The sequence below is a fragment of the Achroia grisella genome, unplaced genomic scaffold, assembly GCF_030625045.1.
Source record: "Achroia grisella isolate CSIRO2021 unplaced genomic scaffold, CSIRO_AGI_Agris_v1 utg515, whole genome shotgun sequence".
In the NCBI taxonomy this organism is placed as follows: Eukaryota; Metazoa; Arthropoda; class Insecta; order Lepidoptera; family Pyralidae; genus Achroia; species Achroia grisella.
This window is the reverse complement of record NW_026712908.1, coordinates 3,308,528-3,325,010: the sequence shown is the minus strand read 5'-3', so window position 1 is coordinate 3,325,010 and position 16,483 is coordinate 3,308,528. Positions and strand designations below refer to the sequence as shown.

Sequence of the window (16,483 nt, the reverse complement as noted above, 5' to 3'; positions counted from 1 at the left end):
TCTTCGTGTGGCAGAGAGGGAAACTCCGGGTAACACTGGTGAAGGTTTAAGGGGCCATTTTGCGTCAACCCTCACCTTTATCGCTTGGGTTTCTCTCCCTATCCATCCAAATCTGATAGGAGCCTGCTAGTGAAACTTTAGATACACGTTCTAGTACAGAACTTACTGTAGTTCTAGATAGGCCAAAATCTTTTAGAAGATTGTAGAGAGATTTCACTGATATACATTTCGCTCCCACTTCGACCACAAAAAATTTCGTACGTTAATTCGTTTTTTGTTTTCTAGATGTTAGGAATTTTTCTTTGCCTATGTAACCCACAACAAATGTCGTAAAATAGTTAAATCTGAGTTTTACATTGCAACTATTGTCTGCGTGCCTATTATATCTATTACAGCCGCGACGCAAGATGTGTTTCATTTGTAGAGTCAGATAATTCAGGGATTTTACAAGATAAGAGTCATAACATCTTAGTATTCCGAAATAGCAATGAATCGTTGTAACAAACTCCTTGAAGTATTTTTATATTATTTTTAAATTTTATGTTCATATTTTTTTTCGTTATTTTTTTGTAACTACCTATTATATACCTCTGTCTTAATAGTTAGATTTCAGTTATCTCCGTATTTTCTTCTCGTCTCCTCACAAAAGCCTCGATACCTCTCATTCAGATACATCAGATACGTTCACTTTAATGCTAATAAATTCAAAGTCAAACTCAAAATAAAGGTCATTTTTGCCATGTTCATGCGTGCCATGTTAATAAGTCTTATCACTAAACCTATAGACGAGTTCGTAGCTAGTTCTACTATCAAAAGTATACTAGTGGGGTGTTAATTAAATCTGTTCTTACCATAATAGTTGGGTAACATCGTAACTAGTGTAATTTACTGTTAGACAAACAATGTTAAACCCGAATAAAATGCTATGTGAAGGGTGTTAGCTGCAAATTACAAATACAGTCCGAGCGAAACTCGATTGATTTTCTACATTTTTATTGTCACTTGTGTTAAATTAATTATCGTAACGATCTGTCTATAATGTTAATTTATAAACTATTATTATATATACATTTATTGACAAATATTAAAAATTATAACATAAGGAAGCATGTAAAGTTCGTAACGGATTCTGATATAGGTTCCACTTGACGGCAGGGAAAAAATTATAATATAAAAATTTGACGTACATAAGCGGCTCAAATGTCCTACATGAATAAATGATTTTTGAATTGAATTTGAATTGAACTGCCCAGATATGTACATATTTTTAAATGTTTATTCTTCAGTTTATATGTACTACAGTGTGTCCTAATCTTTACATAGTATAAAACAAAGAAGCCGCTGTTGTATGTTCGCTTATATCTTTTAAATTACGCAACGGATTTTAATACAGTTTTCAGCAATAGATAGAGTGATTCAAGAGGAAAGTTACATGCGTGTTATAGTATAGAACAAGCCGAGAAATTCAAAGATTTGTAATACATCCATGCGAAGTCGGAAATAATCGCTAGTAGAAAATAATACCTACCTACCTTTAGAAAGCTACATTAGTAAATTATTGTATCCGTGTGAAAAGATAATTCTTTTCACAAGTCCCGAAAATCCGGACATAGGCTAACTTTTCTCCCAATTAAAGCATAGTATCATCATAGTCGCGAGTATATGCTTGTTCTCTATCTATGTTAGTCTGTAATTCCCATAATGTTATTAATTGTTAAACGCTACATTTCAAAGCATCATAACAATTGACCGCCAGAGAAACGATGTCTACTACTTAATCCGAATAAAATGCTCTACACACGACTCTGAATTCAGAATTATGAGAAATCGGCCCTAATTTCACTACACACAAGCTGTAAATTGTCGTTTGCGTGGGTACCACAGTCTCACTTTACATGCTTCCTTATGTTATAATTTTTAATATTTGTCAATAAATGTATATACAATAAGAGTTTATAAATGCATTATACACAGATCGTTACGATAATTAATTTAACACAAGTGACAATAAAAATTTAGAAAATTCATATATATTACAGCCGCCAAGCAGATTTCTTTGTAAACTCTATTTCGGTTGTAGGGTCAGATTAGTCTATGAAAGTACAGTATAAGAAGCATGACATATTAGTCCTCTAAAAGGGCAATGCATTAGTGGTATCATGTTTATCACTAGATAACTTGATGTCCTTAGTGCTATCATGTATATAGGTGACCTTTGCGTCCTCATCTTCTTCCTTATCGTATCTTCTTATCGTAGACCTCTGCAATGGTAACGTATGAGTGGTATTACGGTTAATAACTTGGTTTTCCTAGTCTGACGCCCCCTGTGCTCTAGCGGTTTAGCACGCTTTACGAGATGATCGCGAGTACAATTCTTCGCACGATACAAACATTTATGTTCATAAGTATAATTGTTTGTATTGGTCTGGCCGTTTTTTAACTCAAGCTCTGATTAGCCTGGGAATAGATGCTAGGTATATTATTATTATTATTACAAACGATAGTTACAGTTTACTATCAGATGGATAACTTATTTGCAATTCTAGTTAAACAAAAAAAATATCTCGGAAGCTATCTAGTGAAGTTATTACAACTGCTCCGATATTAACCCTGATTATAAGTGTTGTCTGTAGACCGTTTATGATTCCACATAGCACGTGTTGTCTTTAATCAGCGTGTAACGATAAATGAACAGACAATTGTAAATTAGCATAAATTACGAGCTCAGTCAGCGGATATAGAAAAATGAAAGTATTAGCACAATATGTTTGCGTTAAAAATGTGCGCGCCAACGATAAAAACGTCGACGAGATCATGCCACAGTGGTGGAGTAGAGATTTTCATTCATGAATCTCTTATCGTATTTTCCTTTATTTTTTATATTAGGTGTATATTATAATGTATGATAATGGAATGGTGATCCAATAATGGTGGTATACGCTGGAGGGGCACCAGTGGAGGATGATAACATGAGAATGAGATCAGGTCTGTTAGCCCATCCTGGTAAATTCATCAGGAATTTAACATGGTTCCCAGGGAGAGCCTTGGAGGTCATCCTGACATAGTACATTATTAGCAATGTGTTTATTAATTAACATTACTCACAATGCTCTTCCCCCCTTTTGTATTAGGTAATAAGACTTCTATTTAAACGACCATACATGTTATCCTATGAACATGATAAGCATGAATTTTTTTGGAGGATACATGAATATTTAGATGTTTGTTACTCTTTCATGATAAAAAGCACTGGCCGATTTCGAATGAAATTTAGTAGTAAGATAGATCATATCCCAGATTAATATATATGATTTCTTTTGCATCACAGTAGTGGTAATCCAGCATCCGGTACCATATGATATACAGTAGACACCTACCGTAGTTTGTGGACGCGTTGCCAACCCTTAGGAAATCTTAATATCCTTCCTGGAAAACCTCGCGATGTATGCTCTAGAACTCTTTTATTCATATTAACACAGGGATATAGTCCTCTGGTGTAATTTAAAGGGTTTCAAAGTTGTTCTTTATATGAAAAAGTATGCTGTGTTCTCCATCAAGTTTTCTAACATATTAAGGACCGCCTTACCTCAAGTTTCAGTTTTGAGTTATGATTGATGTGAAAATGACCTATTCCGTACCGAAAATTGGGTCGGAAACTATCAGACAATTCCTTATATCAGCTGACTACGTATCGTGGATCGACGTCCACTCTTGCGCACGGCCCGCGTGACGTCACCGCGGTGTCGGATTACGGCGCGCGCCCGCAGCGCAGCGCCGAACGCGGGCGAAAACTTTCACCACTCGTGACCTTGCCTTTGAATTACTTTATTGCGTACTTTTATGGGGCGGTTTACTATTTATAGAATATCATTACCTATGTTTTTATCTGCTTCATGAACTGAAATATTTATTGTATTTTTACTTTATATAACTAACTTTACGTAGATTTTACAGTAGTCTAAACTCGCGATGTCATTCGTGTGATCAAGATAGGATAAGGACTAAAATTAACCTGTATTGATCTGTATCTCTAATATAATAATGTAAGCCAAATTGAATGACGCTATGAGACAATAAACAAACATGCCCAGTTCTTTATTCAGACTATCAGTAATGATAGGACCAGGCTTCAACCTAATGTACATAACTTTTAAATACACAAATATTACCGTCACGACTATTACGTGTAAATGAGGTAATCAGAAGCATTGTTTAATGACGATGTAGTGGAGAAAGCAACACTTGACAAGACCACATTTCATTCGGTATTTGAATCCAATGTGACAGGGGGTTAATTCTTGGTTTGATATCGATGTTTGCTTCACTGAAAAGTTAGCGAGATATATAAATAAACACACAATGTTTCCTACATTTAAATTTTGTATGTACACACATATTAATATTATATAGCCCATGTTAGTTCCAAATAATGTATTGTTTGAACAGTGGATGATAGTCGAATGTTGCACCCGTCTGTGTGTATACATACGCTGGCACTGTACTAGAAGAGGAGCGATCCCATAGTGGAAAATTACTCAGAAATTAAACATAATGGTTTCCAGGGAGGATCACGTAATCAAAAATCACTAGTCCTCATTAGTATTATTCCCCTCAACCCTAGGAATGTTATTATCACTATACAAATTGTACCAAATTGTTAGATAACAATTACATTTTCCCCCGTATCTAAACTTTACTATACAGTGGGTATGTGTTTGAGATTTTGGCACGGTTATTATAAGCCGTTTATCAGCTGCAAACGTGTTCAGTGGATGAAAGAATTTCAGATATATTCTCTACAATGTATTAATAAAATATTTATTTTAATGAGGTGTTGTTTGCAATAGTTTATGTCAATCAGTTAGACTTTGAAGACTAAGTTCAAACGTACGGACGTGCATGGTTCAATCGTAAAACACGTTTAATGATGGAATGGATTTCTAGCCTATGCTTACGGTGTACGCTGGCGGAGCACCCGTGGAAGATGACAGGATTTGCACGAAGTCCGCTATTTCATATAATTGGAAAGCCAAACAATCTGACGGACTTCTATTAAGCCCTCCATTGAACAGCATTATGGACATCGCAATATCATGTAACGCCCGTGATTACGCATCTAATCCCAAATAACTAAGACGTTATGCCCTTATTCTGTAATCTGCCTTATTTCGCCCTTCTATCAAAGCAACTTACAAATCAAGTTGCATGGGGGCTGAAATAGACGAGACTAAAGTACCCACGCACTTTAATATCAAGCAGTCTCATCCTAATACAGGTTTATATAAACTTTAAAGGATAAGGCTCGCGCAAATTATGGTATTGTATCTTTTGCTGTGAAATAAATTATTTTGTATGAAAAAGTCTTGGCCTAAACACCCATTGCACTTGTACCAAAATATACTAAAGATGGAGAGCTAGCCACTATTGGGACTCCATCCAAGATTTTCATGTTTACTGGGAATTCGTTATTATTTGGCAGGAGTGTTCAGGTTTAATTAGACAATGTTAATTGTTGTTTCAGTACAAATTGTAAGTACTGCTTTTAAAATTATTAGACGGTTGTTTACAAATAGTGGTCTCAAAATGCTTTTAAACGAAAAGTGGTTAATGCCATTAAATTTCAATTCAGTACTATCAGATGGTACCAATTCACGAGAGTAAGAAATAAATATAATACGAGTAGTAACTTAAGTAACAGAATACATGTTATAGTAATCAAATCAGACTAGTCCAGTCCAAACAGATATTAATTAATTCGAAAAATTCGATTACATCAAGACAGTGTTTTTAAGGCTTGTTAATGATTTTAAGACAAAATTAGAGTTAACCTCTTCAAAATCAAAGAGAACTAGACTACTAGAAACAACAACAGACATATAAATTTGAAAATATAGCACCTGCCCGCAGAAACCACATGTTTCATTTCTCTAAAAACGTTTAACAATTAGATACTCTTCAATTTACTATCTATATATGAAACCGAAAATATATGAGTCATTTGAATAGTTCTATGTACTTAGAGCAGCGTACGATCTAGTGTACCTATAATAGTGTACTGGCCAGTCTAATTGGGGAGATCATGACGTTACTGCTCACTATGACGCGCTAGGTCCGTGTGAATAGAACACATTCGCTGTACGTTGTTCAGCGTTGTAGGCGGACTTGTGGCTATCTACGATATATTCTATTACAGTAAATGCTTCTTTTATAACTGGGAGTGGCTCAGATTCTGACGGTACATCTGATGTTTTGTCTAAACTAGTCCTATAATAACAATATCTAAATATCAATGTATACTCTCTTATTATTAGGAAAATCAAATGCTCATAATATAAACTACATATCTCTTTGGTTTACTCTATATTCATTAATCTATTCATATATATTCGCCTTTTACAGATAGGTGTTTTTTATTTGGCACTTTAGTAAAACTATGAAATATCATGTATTACTAGCTGACCCGGCAAACCTTATTTTACTATATAAAATTTATCAATTCCAACAACCGAGAAAATTATTTAAGTTCGCTATTAAAAAATTGAAGGGTGAAAGTTTAGGGTCACGTGTTTTTTTAATGCCACATTATAAGAAATGACCAAATAGCTGCAATAAAATTTAAGGTGAATTTATCAATTTGGGATATGTAAAATAGTAAATGTCCTATTCACAGATCTATATACACAAGATTTGATAAGAATCGGTGAAGCCGCTTCAGAGGAGTTTTGTTAAAAATATTGTGAGTGAGAATGTTATGTTGAGTATTATATAGAAATAAATTTTAGCGTATTATCCTAAGTGGGTTTACAATTGTTAAAATATATTAGCACAATCAAAGATATGAAAAAATGACCCTTGCAGCAATATCCCCAGTTTCTTTCAGTTGCTACCGTCTAATCTTTTATTTATAACCAAACTTATTTGTCACATCTACGTGAATGGACTCTGTTATAAATTATTCAATATAGATTTAAATATAGTCGCTATAAATATATTCATTCCCATACCCATACATAGTAATAAACAGAATCATGTATACAATATGTCTTTGACAGAATTTAGATACTTCTGCGAGATAAGTAACTCGAAATTTTGCCAAGTTTCAATGTTTCTAAGCGTTATTTTTTCGGGCGCTTAAAATTGTTCATGACGCACATACATATTATTTAAGTCTTTTATTGGCTATTATTTTATATAGAAAAATATTGGTACATTGTCATTCTTATTCTTCTGTTATCGTCCTTATTTTGATATGTAAAATTATAAGATTGCTTCTTAAAAATTCCAAACCTTATGGTGTGAGGTCCGCCATACGCTTTATTTTTGTATTTGTGAGCTAAAGTTTTAGTATATAAATAAATATTCACCTACTTAATATAAATACAGTTCTTTGTTCGCAAAAACTATTAACAATTATATAATTAATAATAATGTTTAAAATTATAATATAGCCGAACGTGTCCTGTTTGATTAAAATACTTAATTTACGTTGGAAAGTTGCCACTATTCAATTATTTGGCTGGATTTCTTACTTTCTTCCTTTATCTAAAAACTTCACATTAAAAAATATCTTAAATCAATTAAACAAAAAAATGTAAAATACATTACCATATGACATCTATACATCTATACATATAAATAAAATTGGAGAGTCTGTTTGTAATATTTGAAATAACCGTTTTTTTACTACATGCATATGAATATATTACATATACATGTAGTAAAATACTAATATGCATATAGTAAAATACGGCACATACACCAAAATAACATTTTTTACCATATTGTCTATCTGTCTGTCTGTTTGTTCTGGCTAATCTCTGAAATGGCTGGACCGGTTTTGACGGGACTTTTATTTGTCAGATAACTGATGTTAAGAAGTAACTTAGGCCACTTTTATTTTAGAAAAATAAAGTTTAATTCCACGCGGACGAAGTCGCGGGTACAGCTAGTTTTAAATGAGTAGTATCACATGATAACATAATTGTTCTTAGTGCTGTTCATTCGTTCTTAGTTCCTTGCTTGTATATAGGCGATGATTACAGTTTACCATCAGATGGGCTGTCAGCTTGTTAGCTATTCCAATTACGTAAACTGATTGAAGCTCCACCCGAAATAATACCCAAAACGCATGATTCATAATATATTTGTTCTAAATATTTAGTGCAATAATAGCACAATGTTTACAGATCGCTCTAATTGTGGAAAGAGAGCTATTCGTCACAGTGACGCGAGAGATTCTGTGTGACGTACCTGTGAAAAGATCAATTGCGAGAAAATTCGGACGGTACCATCGTCTCTCCTTAGTAGCTATTACCATAACCTTTTCTTTGGATTAGGTCAGTGGGTAACTTGTTACTATGACTTTTACGTATACATTACGCATCTTTTTACTAATTAGGTAATCTTACTAAGATTGATAAGATAAGATATATATGCGAAAATTTGTGAATAAGGATGGATGTTTGTTACTCTTTCACGCAAAAACTACTTAACAGATTTTGAAAAAACTTTGCAGTAACAAAGTTTATACATCAGAATGACACATGGGCTATAATTTAAAACGATATTATGTAATTTGGGCGATATACGATGATAAGTGTGATGCAGACAAAGTTGCGCGGATCAGCTAGCTAATAATATAAGAACTACGAATTTTATTATTCTTTTTTCTTACTGACAATGACTAAACGTTTAAAATAGTTCTAAGGTCACACAAAAAAAATACAGTCGAATTTAATACCTCCTCCTTATAAAAGTCGGTTGATAAATAATCATTATAGGTTAATCATTAAGCCTTAACCTACTGTTGAACTTGAAAATTCTTATTATATAATTTTAAATGGTGAAAATGATTTGAATGCTGCTGTTTTTCATGTGGTATATTTTGATCAAGATTCTGACCAGTACTAGTTTTGAGATATACTTAATAAGGGTTTTATTTATATTATAAAAAGAAGAAATACTGACAAGAAAACTGCCACATTCTTTATAAAATGCGATTGTACATTATTAATTATTATATAGTATATATTTTTATTGATGTTCATTATATAAATGATCTAAGTATAAAAGTTACAATTGATGTTATTTTAATAAATGATAGTGTCTCAAACATGTTTACAAACTTTGACTTAGGTACGTTATAGTAGTAGGATTATCTTATTGCTTACGTAAGATACCGTGTTGAAAAGCCATAGAAGAGCGGAACAAAACCGAAAGCAGTACAGGAAACGTCTGAAATAAATCGATCAAAACGAAAACAAGTGTATAGGCAACAATAACAGTGTTTTGTACGCTGGTCGTTTGCAATAAAATTAGGTACCCACTCTTGGCAGTTTGACAAAATAAAATGTCAATGTTTCAAATCCAAAAATGTATTTTGAGTGTTTCACAGAGAGTCGTGCGCAAAGATTTTTAACCCCTGAATCAAAAGAAAGGTCGCACAAATTCGTAACCTATATCTCTGTATTGCATGTACCTTTCTTACTGTTTAAAAGAACATTGGTACACACCACTCATTAAGAAATTCGGAATATACGTATGTAATGGTGAAATACTTAAATAATAATTATGTGACTTTTATCTATTTAGTCTATACAAATATTATAAAAAGATAAAATTTCTTTGTATGTAAAGAAATGAGAATATCTGAAACCACTTAAGTTGTTACCCTTAAAACTCTCAATTATATACAATGCGTTATCAATGAAATACTTAATGATCTGAACAGGAGTTAAGAATTGCAGTGTATGAAGAAGTCTAGAAAGAACAAACCAATTTATATTTTAACTGCAATAGTAACTTTAGATATTGTTGCGCACCAAACAAGACATCAGATAGGTAAATCATATTTATTGTCTCGTCCATATAGCTGCCATGACCTTGGCCGCTATCAAAAGAGACATAATGTAATAACGTCTAGTTGCATCGCCAAATTCTAAACGTGGACACAAATCTTTGGCAAGCATTACACTTTAATTTCAGTTGTTCAAATCTTGTCCCAGCGCTACATCGCTGCATCCATCCTTCTCCCTTTCAACCCTTAAAAAGTACCTCACCAATTCCATTCCTTTGTAAACAAACTGTGATTATCGTGGACGAAATGGGACTGTTTCTCTCTGTCGTCATTGCTTACGCCGGGATACAAGACGCCATTGAAACTATAAGGCACATATTAAGTGGTTTACTACCTGAAACTGATCCAGATTTTCAAGATTTAGTCGACTACTACACAAAACTTCTTCATAAGTCGGCCAATCCATCTAGTAGCAACGATTGGACAGAAGAATGCGGTCAAGGGTACTTATGCTTGACAGATGATAAAAATGGAAATCTAAAATCAGCAGCGGTGAAGTACTACGGCGGGCAACCTAACTCAACAGCTATACTGTTCTCAACTAAAATCTCTAGCTTCGGTCAAGAATCTGTTGAGGAAATCCCAATAAAAGCAAACGGTGACTACAGATCTACAGAAAGGTATATACCTACACAGACGAAAACAATCATAACGAACACGTCCGAATCCTTCAATGTGGGGTATAGAAACAGATCACCTACGCCTTCCGAAAATATTTCAGATTCCAATCATATTTCGGCAAACTCTTTCGAGCGTGATACCAGTGACGCCGTCGAGAGTGACCTAGCCAACGAGAAACTGACCTGGCATTACCGCCCTTTGAGCCCCACCCAGGAAAAGCAAACACTGCCCGAAATACATTTCCAATCATTAGATGAAGAGAAGAAAGGAGTTTACAGCGACGACTTTTTAAGGTTATTATTGATTGATGTTGAACTGCACGACTCATTGTTATTATCACATAATCATCAATCAGTAGTGACTTAGCTACACACTTATCATCACAGGCATTATTATTACCATGCACGAGTAGAGAGCTACTTCCAATCTCTGGTTCATCACTCATCTGTATCATAAAACAACTCATATATTGTAAATTTGTTTAAGATCACTTGATGGAATTAAATATCGACCATTGCAACGAAGCGACCCGAGTGGCAGACGCAGAAGTTTCAAAAAGCGTCATTCGTCATCGTCGAACTCTTCCAAAGAGTCGCGGGCATCTCGAGATGAAGAACTAAAGATGTTCACCTCTTTAGAAGAGACCGAGTTTGAACGTATGAATAATGATGGAAACTACACAGGTTTCGGGAGTACACCTAATCTAGCGCCGCGTTCTAATTCCAGAAGTCGATCGAGAGAAAATTCCAGAGAGCGAAGACACGAGGCTTGGAGCGTCGAGGCCTCAGTCGACAGCTTGCCCGAAGACGACAATACAGAATTAAAGCTCCGAGTTAAAGATTTATCGAAACTTGACTCCTTCGAAGAAGAAACGGACGACACGAAAGATAAAGAGGTAACGGCAGAAGACGAAGACGTAGATTTCTGGGGTAACTCCGGAGATTAGTGCTGCTTTAACATTAACGTAGCACGAACGCTTCGAAGTGAGCATGACTGAATGTTAAATTATTAAACTATTATGATTCCCTGTTTGCGTGTTTTCTTTATCAAGACCCCTGCAGCGTGAAAATGATGACACCATCCTTATAGACAGGAATGTCACGAGCTTTAATCCGTTTGGCTTCTGTAGAGAAGGAACTTAAAGTACAGAAACATCTACTTTATATACAGGTACTTTCTAAACAAATTGCACGATCTGAGATTAGAATAGTGATCTAAATTGTTAAGGTTCCTATTATTTTTATTAATAAATAGGAAAGAAGGAATACAATAATCTAATTGTTTCATAATTCTTATTGACACTAAAAAGAATCAGTGACCAATGTCGACAGATGACAAAATTAATACAATTTTTTTTATAATTACGTACACCTAATCCCAGAATTGTGAATCTGTAAACATGAAGATCAAGATTGTTGCACAATGTATCCGAAAATATACGATACGGTGTAGGACCTCGACCTAGATGTGTCGCGATGACGCCGCCAACAGACTTCAGTTGCGACCTTTGCCATAATGTCACTTGTAGTACATAAAGGGATTATTGTTATTGCCCTATCGAGGTGATATTTAAAAGGGTTGTATTTTATCTAAATTTATAGCATTCATTTACATAATAGCACATCTAGGATCTAAATTTATTTAAAAGGTGAATCATACTGAATCTTTACAAATTTAGGTGCACCTTGCAAGTCAATTTTGACACCGGGAAGTTCGAGTGTTGTAGAATATAGAGATAAAAATAATGATGCAATCTGCATCTTTGATGATGATGGATTTGACAAAGTAAAAAATAATATGTTAGTATTTGTTTAAGGAAATAAATTTTATACTTAAATATGCAACTACATTTGAGTGGTTTCAATTATCAAGCTTATCAATAAAAATTACTTCCGAAGATTATGTTAACATTAATTACTCGACAATAACATGTGACCTTCAACAAAAGTATTTACTTTTGAAGTTTTTGCGCATTTTGTTTACATGTGGATAATTTGTTTTATTCAGAAACCATTTTGGTCAGTTACATCATATCAGGTTATGACTCAGCTCTCCGAATAGCTACTAGTATTAATGTTTTTTTGGAGAAAATTAAATCATATGAGGATAAGGCATTATTAATCACGACTCAAAAAGGCTTCAATTTTGCTAAGATTATATTAGTATTCGGGTTCATTAATTTGACAATTAAATTGTATTCTATCACAATATATTTTGATTATTACAATTTGACGGCTTCGGTGGTCTAGAGGTTTAGTTAGACCACCGTTTTACTTCTAATGAGCGCAAGTTCTATTCCTCGCATGGTCATGAGTATAATTGTTTCTGTCGGTCTGGGTGTTTTCTGTGAAAATTATGTATGTATTTATAAAAACAATGTATAAAAGTATTTATATCAGTTATCTGGTACACATTACACAAACTCTGCTTAACTTACTTAATCGGTGTCTACCCAAGTAAGATAAGAGAAAATAAGCGTATTATTGGGGTTCTTTATCAACTTAATAGAGTCCAAAATTATGATTTTTAGAATGTTTGTGCTGTACGATCGTGCAAATTTCAGATACGGCTTAACTAATTTGGTTGCAATGCAATCTTTATTGATGTATAGGGATAAGCTTTAATTAAAATCGATGGTTTTGTTTTCTTTCAATCTGTTTACAAACAAAAAAGTGATTATATATTGTTATGCCAACCTTACCACGGTTACGATATTGTAGGTCTAGCTAGTAAAACTGTTAAAAATGCTATTTAGCATAAGATAATGTTACGTCAGGTAGCCCGTGTACAACAATAGGATATCCTGCCCTAACCGCAGTCTGTAGTATTTGTTTTCATACCGGAATACAGTCTCGACTATTTATATTCCTGTAACATAATGTCCCAGCTGCTGTACAGTTAGCATTCATAATTTATTATGGTATAGATTGTATTGTAAAAAAATCATATCTAAAAATTCGTCTATACAAAAGTTTTTTTTTTACTGTAATGTCAAGTTGACGGCCCAAACGATGGTAAATGGTAATAGTCGCCTATATAAATGAACAGCACTACGAACATCATATAATTCTATACATATAAATAAAATTGGAGTGTCTGTTTGTAATATTGAAATAACCATTTTTTACGTGATATCGACAATTAGCCGGAACAGACAGACAGGTCAAAATTTACAAAAATGTTATTACATACACCAATGTATGTACCGTATTTATATTCATATGCATGTAGTAAAAAACGGTTATTTCAATATTACAAACAGAGACTCCAATTTTATTTATTTTATATGTATAGATGATCATGACGGTTGAAACACTGTTGAAATATCGGGAGCTCAATAAATAAAAAACGTGGTAAGATCCCGTGATTTTCATTAATCACTTTTTTTACCTTTTTCTTCTTATGGATGATAATAAATTGATGCACCCGTCTGCGCACGGTATACGCTGGCGAGGCACCAGTGGAGGATGACAAGATGAACATGGGGTCAGATCAGTTAGACCGACGTGGTAAATTCACCATGAATTTATCACGATGGTTTCCAGGAGGATCACTTGGAGGTCAACCTGTAATGGTACATTGCTGGTAATGGTGTTATTAGTCCACAAGTAACAATCCCACTTTTACTTTTACCCATAGTCACTTGTTAGAACATGGATCAATTAAACATGTTTTATAACAACGGATTCTTGTACGTTTTCACGAATGATAGCTAAGGGCAGTTATTTTTGTCTGTCGTTAAAATTCAGCTGGTCACGTAACTATTTTCATCTCTAAAATTATAATCCATTTCGATTAGTCATTTTATGTTATTTTTCACTAAGAAAAACCGGGGACCTAAATAAATGTCATTGAACCCATTTCATTTGCTAAAATTATTTATATATTTAATATAGATATTTAAATTATAAATGCGAAAGTGTCTACTTGTCTGTCTGTTTGTTATCTTTTCATGTCTAAGAGGCTTAACCTATTTTAATGGAATTCGGCGTGTAAATAGATTGTACTACGACGGAGTACTACAGTTTTGTTGAAGACAGTCGCGGTAGTCTGTCGGTGTAACACACCCTCTCACTTTTGATGGTCGTAGGTTCAATTTCGTACGAAACAAACATTGTATTAATGACAATATGAAAGACAATTTTATTTATTTGTATAGATTAGATATTGTACTCGATAAATATTATGTTGAAATACTGATTTTAACAATAATATAGCAATTGTGTTAATTACAAGAATGTTCTAGTTCAAGTGTGTCTATCTGTTTGTTTGATAGCATTTTTCGAATAAACGACTGCACATATCATCATTATTGAAATTTAATATGAAGATAAATTGTAGCACGGGGATGGATAGTCTATCGAATATCTAAAAAAATAATCTGCAAAGGGCTGAAAATTTGTGCAGACGAAGTTGCGGGTAACAACTAGTGTAAGAGTAGATATTTTTGATTTTGAATTTTAAACTTTAACGCAACATGGTAAAATACAATTTAAATCGACCGTATTATCTATGGTAGGTATCGAATCACATCGCGTATTGCATTTGTATACCAAACTGGCCGCGAATCTAAAAATAATAGGAATTTTCAATTGTAAGATAACATTCCTGTGGTATATTTTATTTGATCAGGTGCTATTTTGCGGAAGTTCAATTCACAGGCTACCGAATTAGAATTTGGTGTTTTGTTTAATTCCAACACTGTTGGCATGGCAAGAATATAAACATTTACAACGGACGGACGGAGGGACCTTCAATAATGATGTTATTTTATTAATATGTTTTACGGCTCTGAACGCAGGTCCTTTTGAGCCCAAGATTTACATGTTATTGTTATCGGTATCCCTATCGTCCAGTTCGGCTTGTTACTTCAGAACTGGCATGAATCTCAATTTGTCCATTTTTTTATTTATGTTTATTTTTTATTTATAGTCCCATTCAAAATCAAAAATATATAAATATATATAAAAATATATTTATATATTTTTGAATGGGGGCTATTGCTGGCAGCTTGCCAACCATTCTTTTTATAAATATTTATGTAATTTTGATAATTTTTTTTATATGTCACTTTTGACTGTCTTGCGAGACCTCGGGAATTGAACACGTAAAATTATTGCTTGTTTTTGTTAATAATTGTGTAGCAATGTCGCTCCAGGCACATAAAAATTAAACAACCTAACAATTTGAATCTGTATTTTTGTAAACATGTACAAACCCATTCAAAAAGAATAAGAACTGAGTTTCTTGAAAAACTAAACATTCTAACTATTTGCTAAGTATGAGTTTAGAAGTATATTGTAAACATGGGTTCGTACTCATTCGAAAATAATAAGAGCTGAGTTTCTTGTCAAAAATTAAACAAGCTAACTTTCTTGTCAAAAATTTGATAAGTATGAATAGATAGATATATGATAAAAGAATAACATTTTAATTTAAAAATTAATCTGTATTTTTGTAAACATGTACAAATCATTCAAAAAGAATAAGAACTGAGTGTGTTGTCGTTCTTCTCAGCTCCAAAGAACTCCGTAATAATGGTAGATCTGATATATCTACAGTCTGTAATAGACCTATATGTATAAAAATGTTTTAATTATGATTTTTTATCATAATAAATAATAGAGTTACCTAAATTAGAAATACATACATATATTTATGTAATGTATATAGTTCAAGCATAATAGTTTTAAAATATAAACGTGTTGGCAATTAGCTGTAAGTTTATATTGTATTATTTAAATAAGAAAAAAAAAGTTTTTATTATAGGTAGAGTTATATCTCTTTTATGGAGACGCCAACTCTTTAGATGTTTCATCTTTGATGGTATACTTCATTTACATTATAAAAAACAATAATTCAGAAAAAATCCTGTCAAACTGTCACCCAATTGCACATCTTTCAGTTTTTGACAAAACTCTCATACATCAAAATGAAATTACTGTTCTATTTTCTATTTTCACGAACACCGGGTGTAACATTCGTCAAGGCACTAATATTAGATCA

The 16,483-nt window shown here is 33.3% G+C and overlaps 2 protein-coding genes across 4 annotated transcripts in view; both read left to right on the top strand.

The window, feature by feature from the left end:
* Nucleotides 1-16,483, top strand: part of LOC131847092 (four and a half LIM domains protein 2-like) — a 165,591-nt gene that overhangs the window by 107,342 nt on the left and 41,766 nt on the right. The window lies entirely within an intron of this gene.
* LOC131847094 (uncharacterized) lies at nt 10,053-11,465 on the top strand. Of its 2 annotated transcripts, none has more exons than XM_059196554.1 (2): nt 10,053-10,770; nt 11,204-11,465. In XM_059196554.1, the coding sequence occupies exons 1-2, from the start codon at nt 10,103-10,105 to the stop codon at nt 11,421-11,423; spliced, it is 888 nt and encodes a 295-aa protein (XP_059052537.1). In that variant the 5' UTR covers nt 10,053-10,102; the 3' UTR covers nt 11,424-11,465. The 2 variants fall into 2 exon arrangements, with proteins under 2 accessions (XP_059052537.1, XP_059052536.1); XM_059196553.1 differs by having other exon boundaries at nt 10,964-11,465.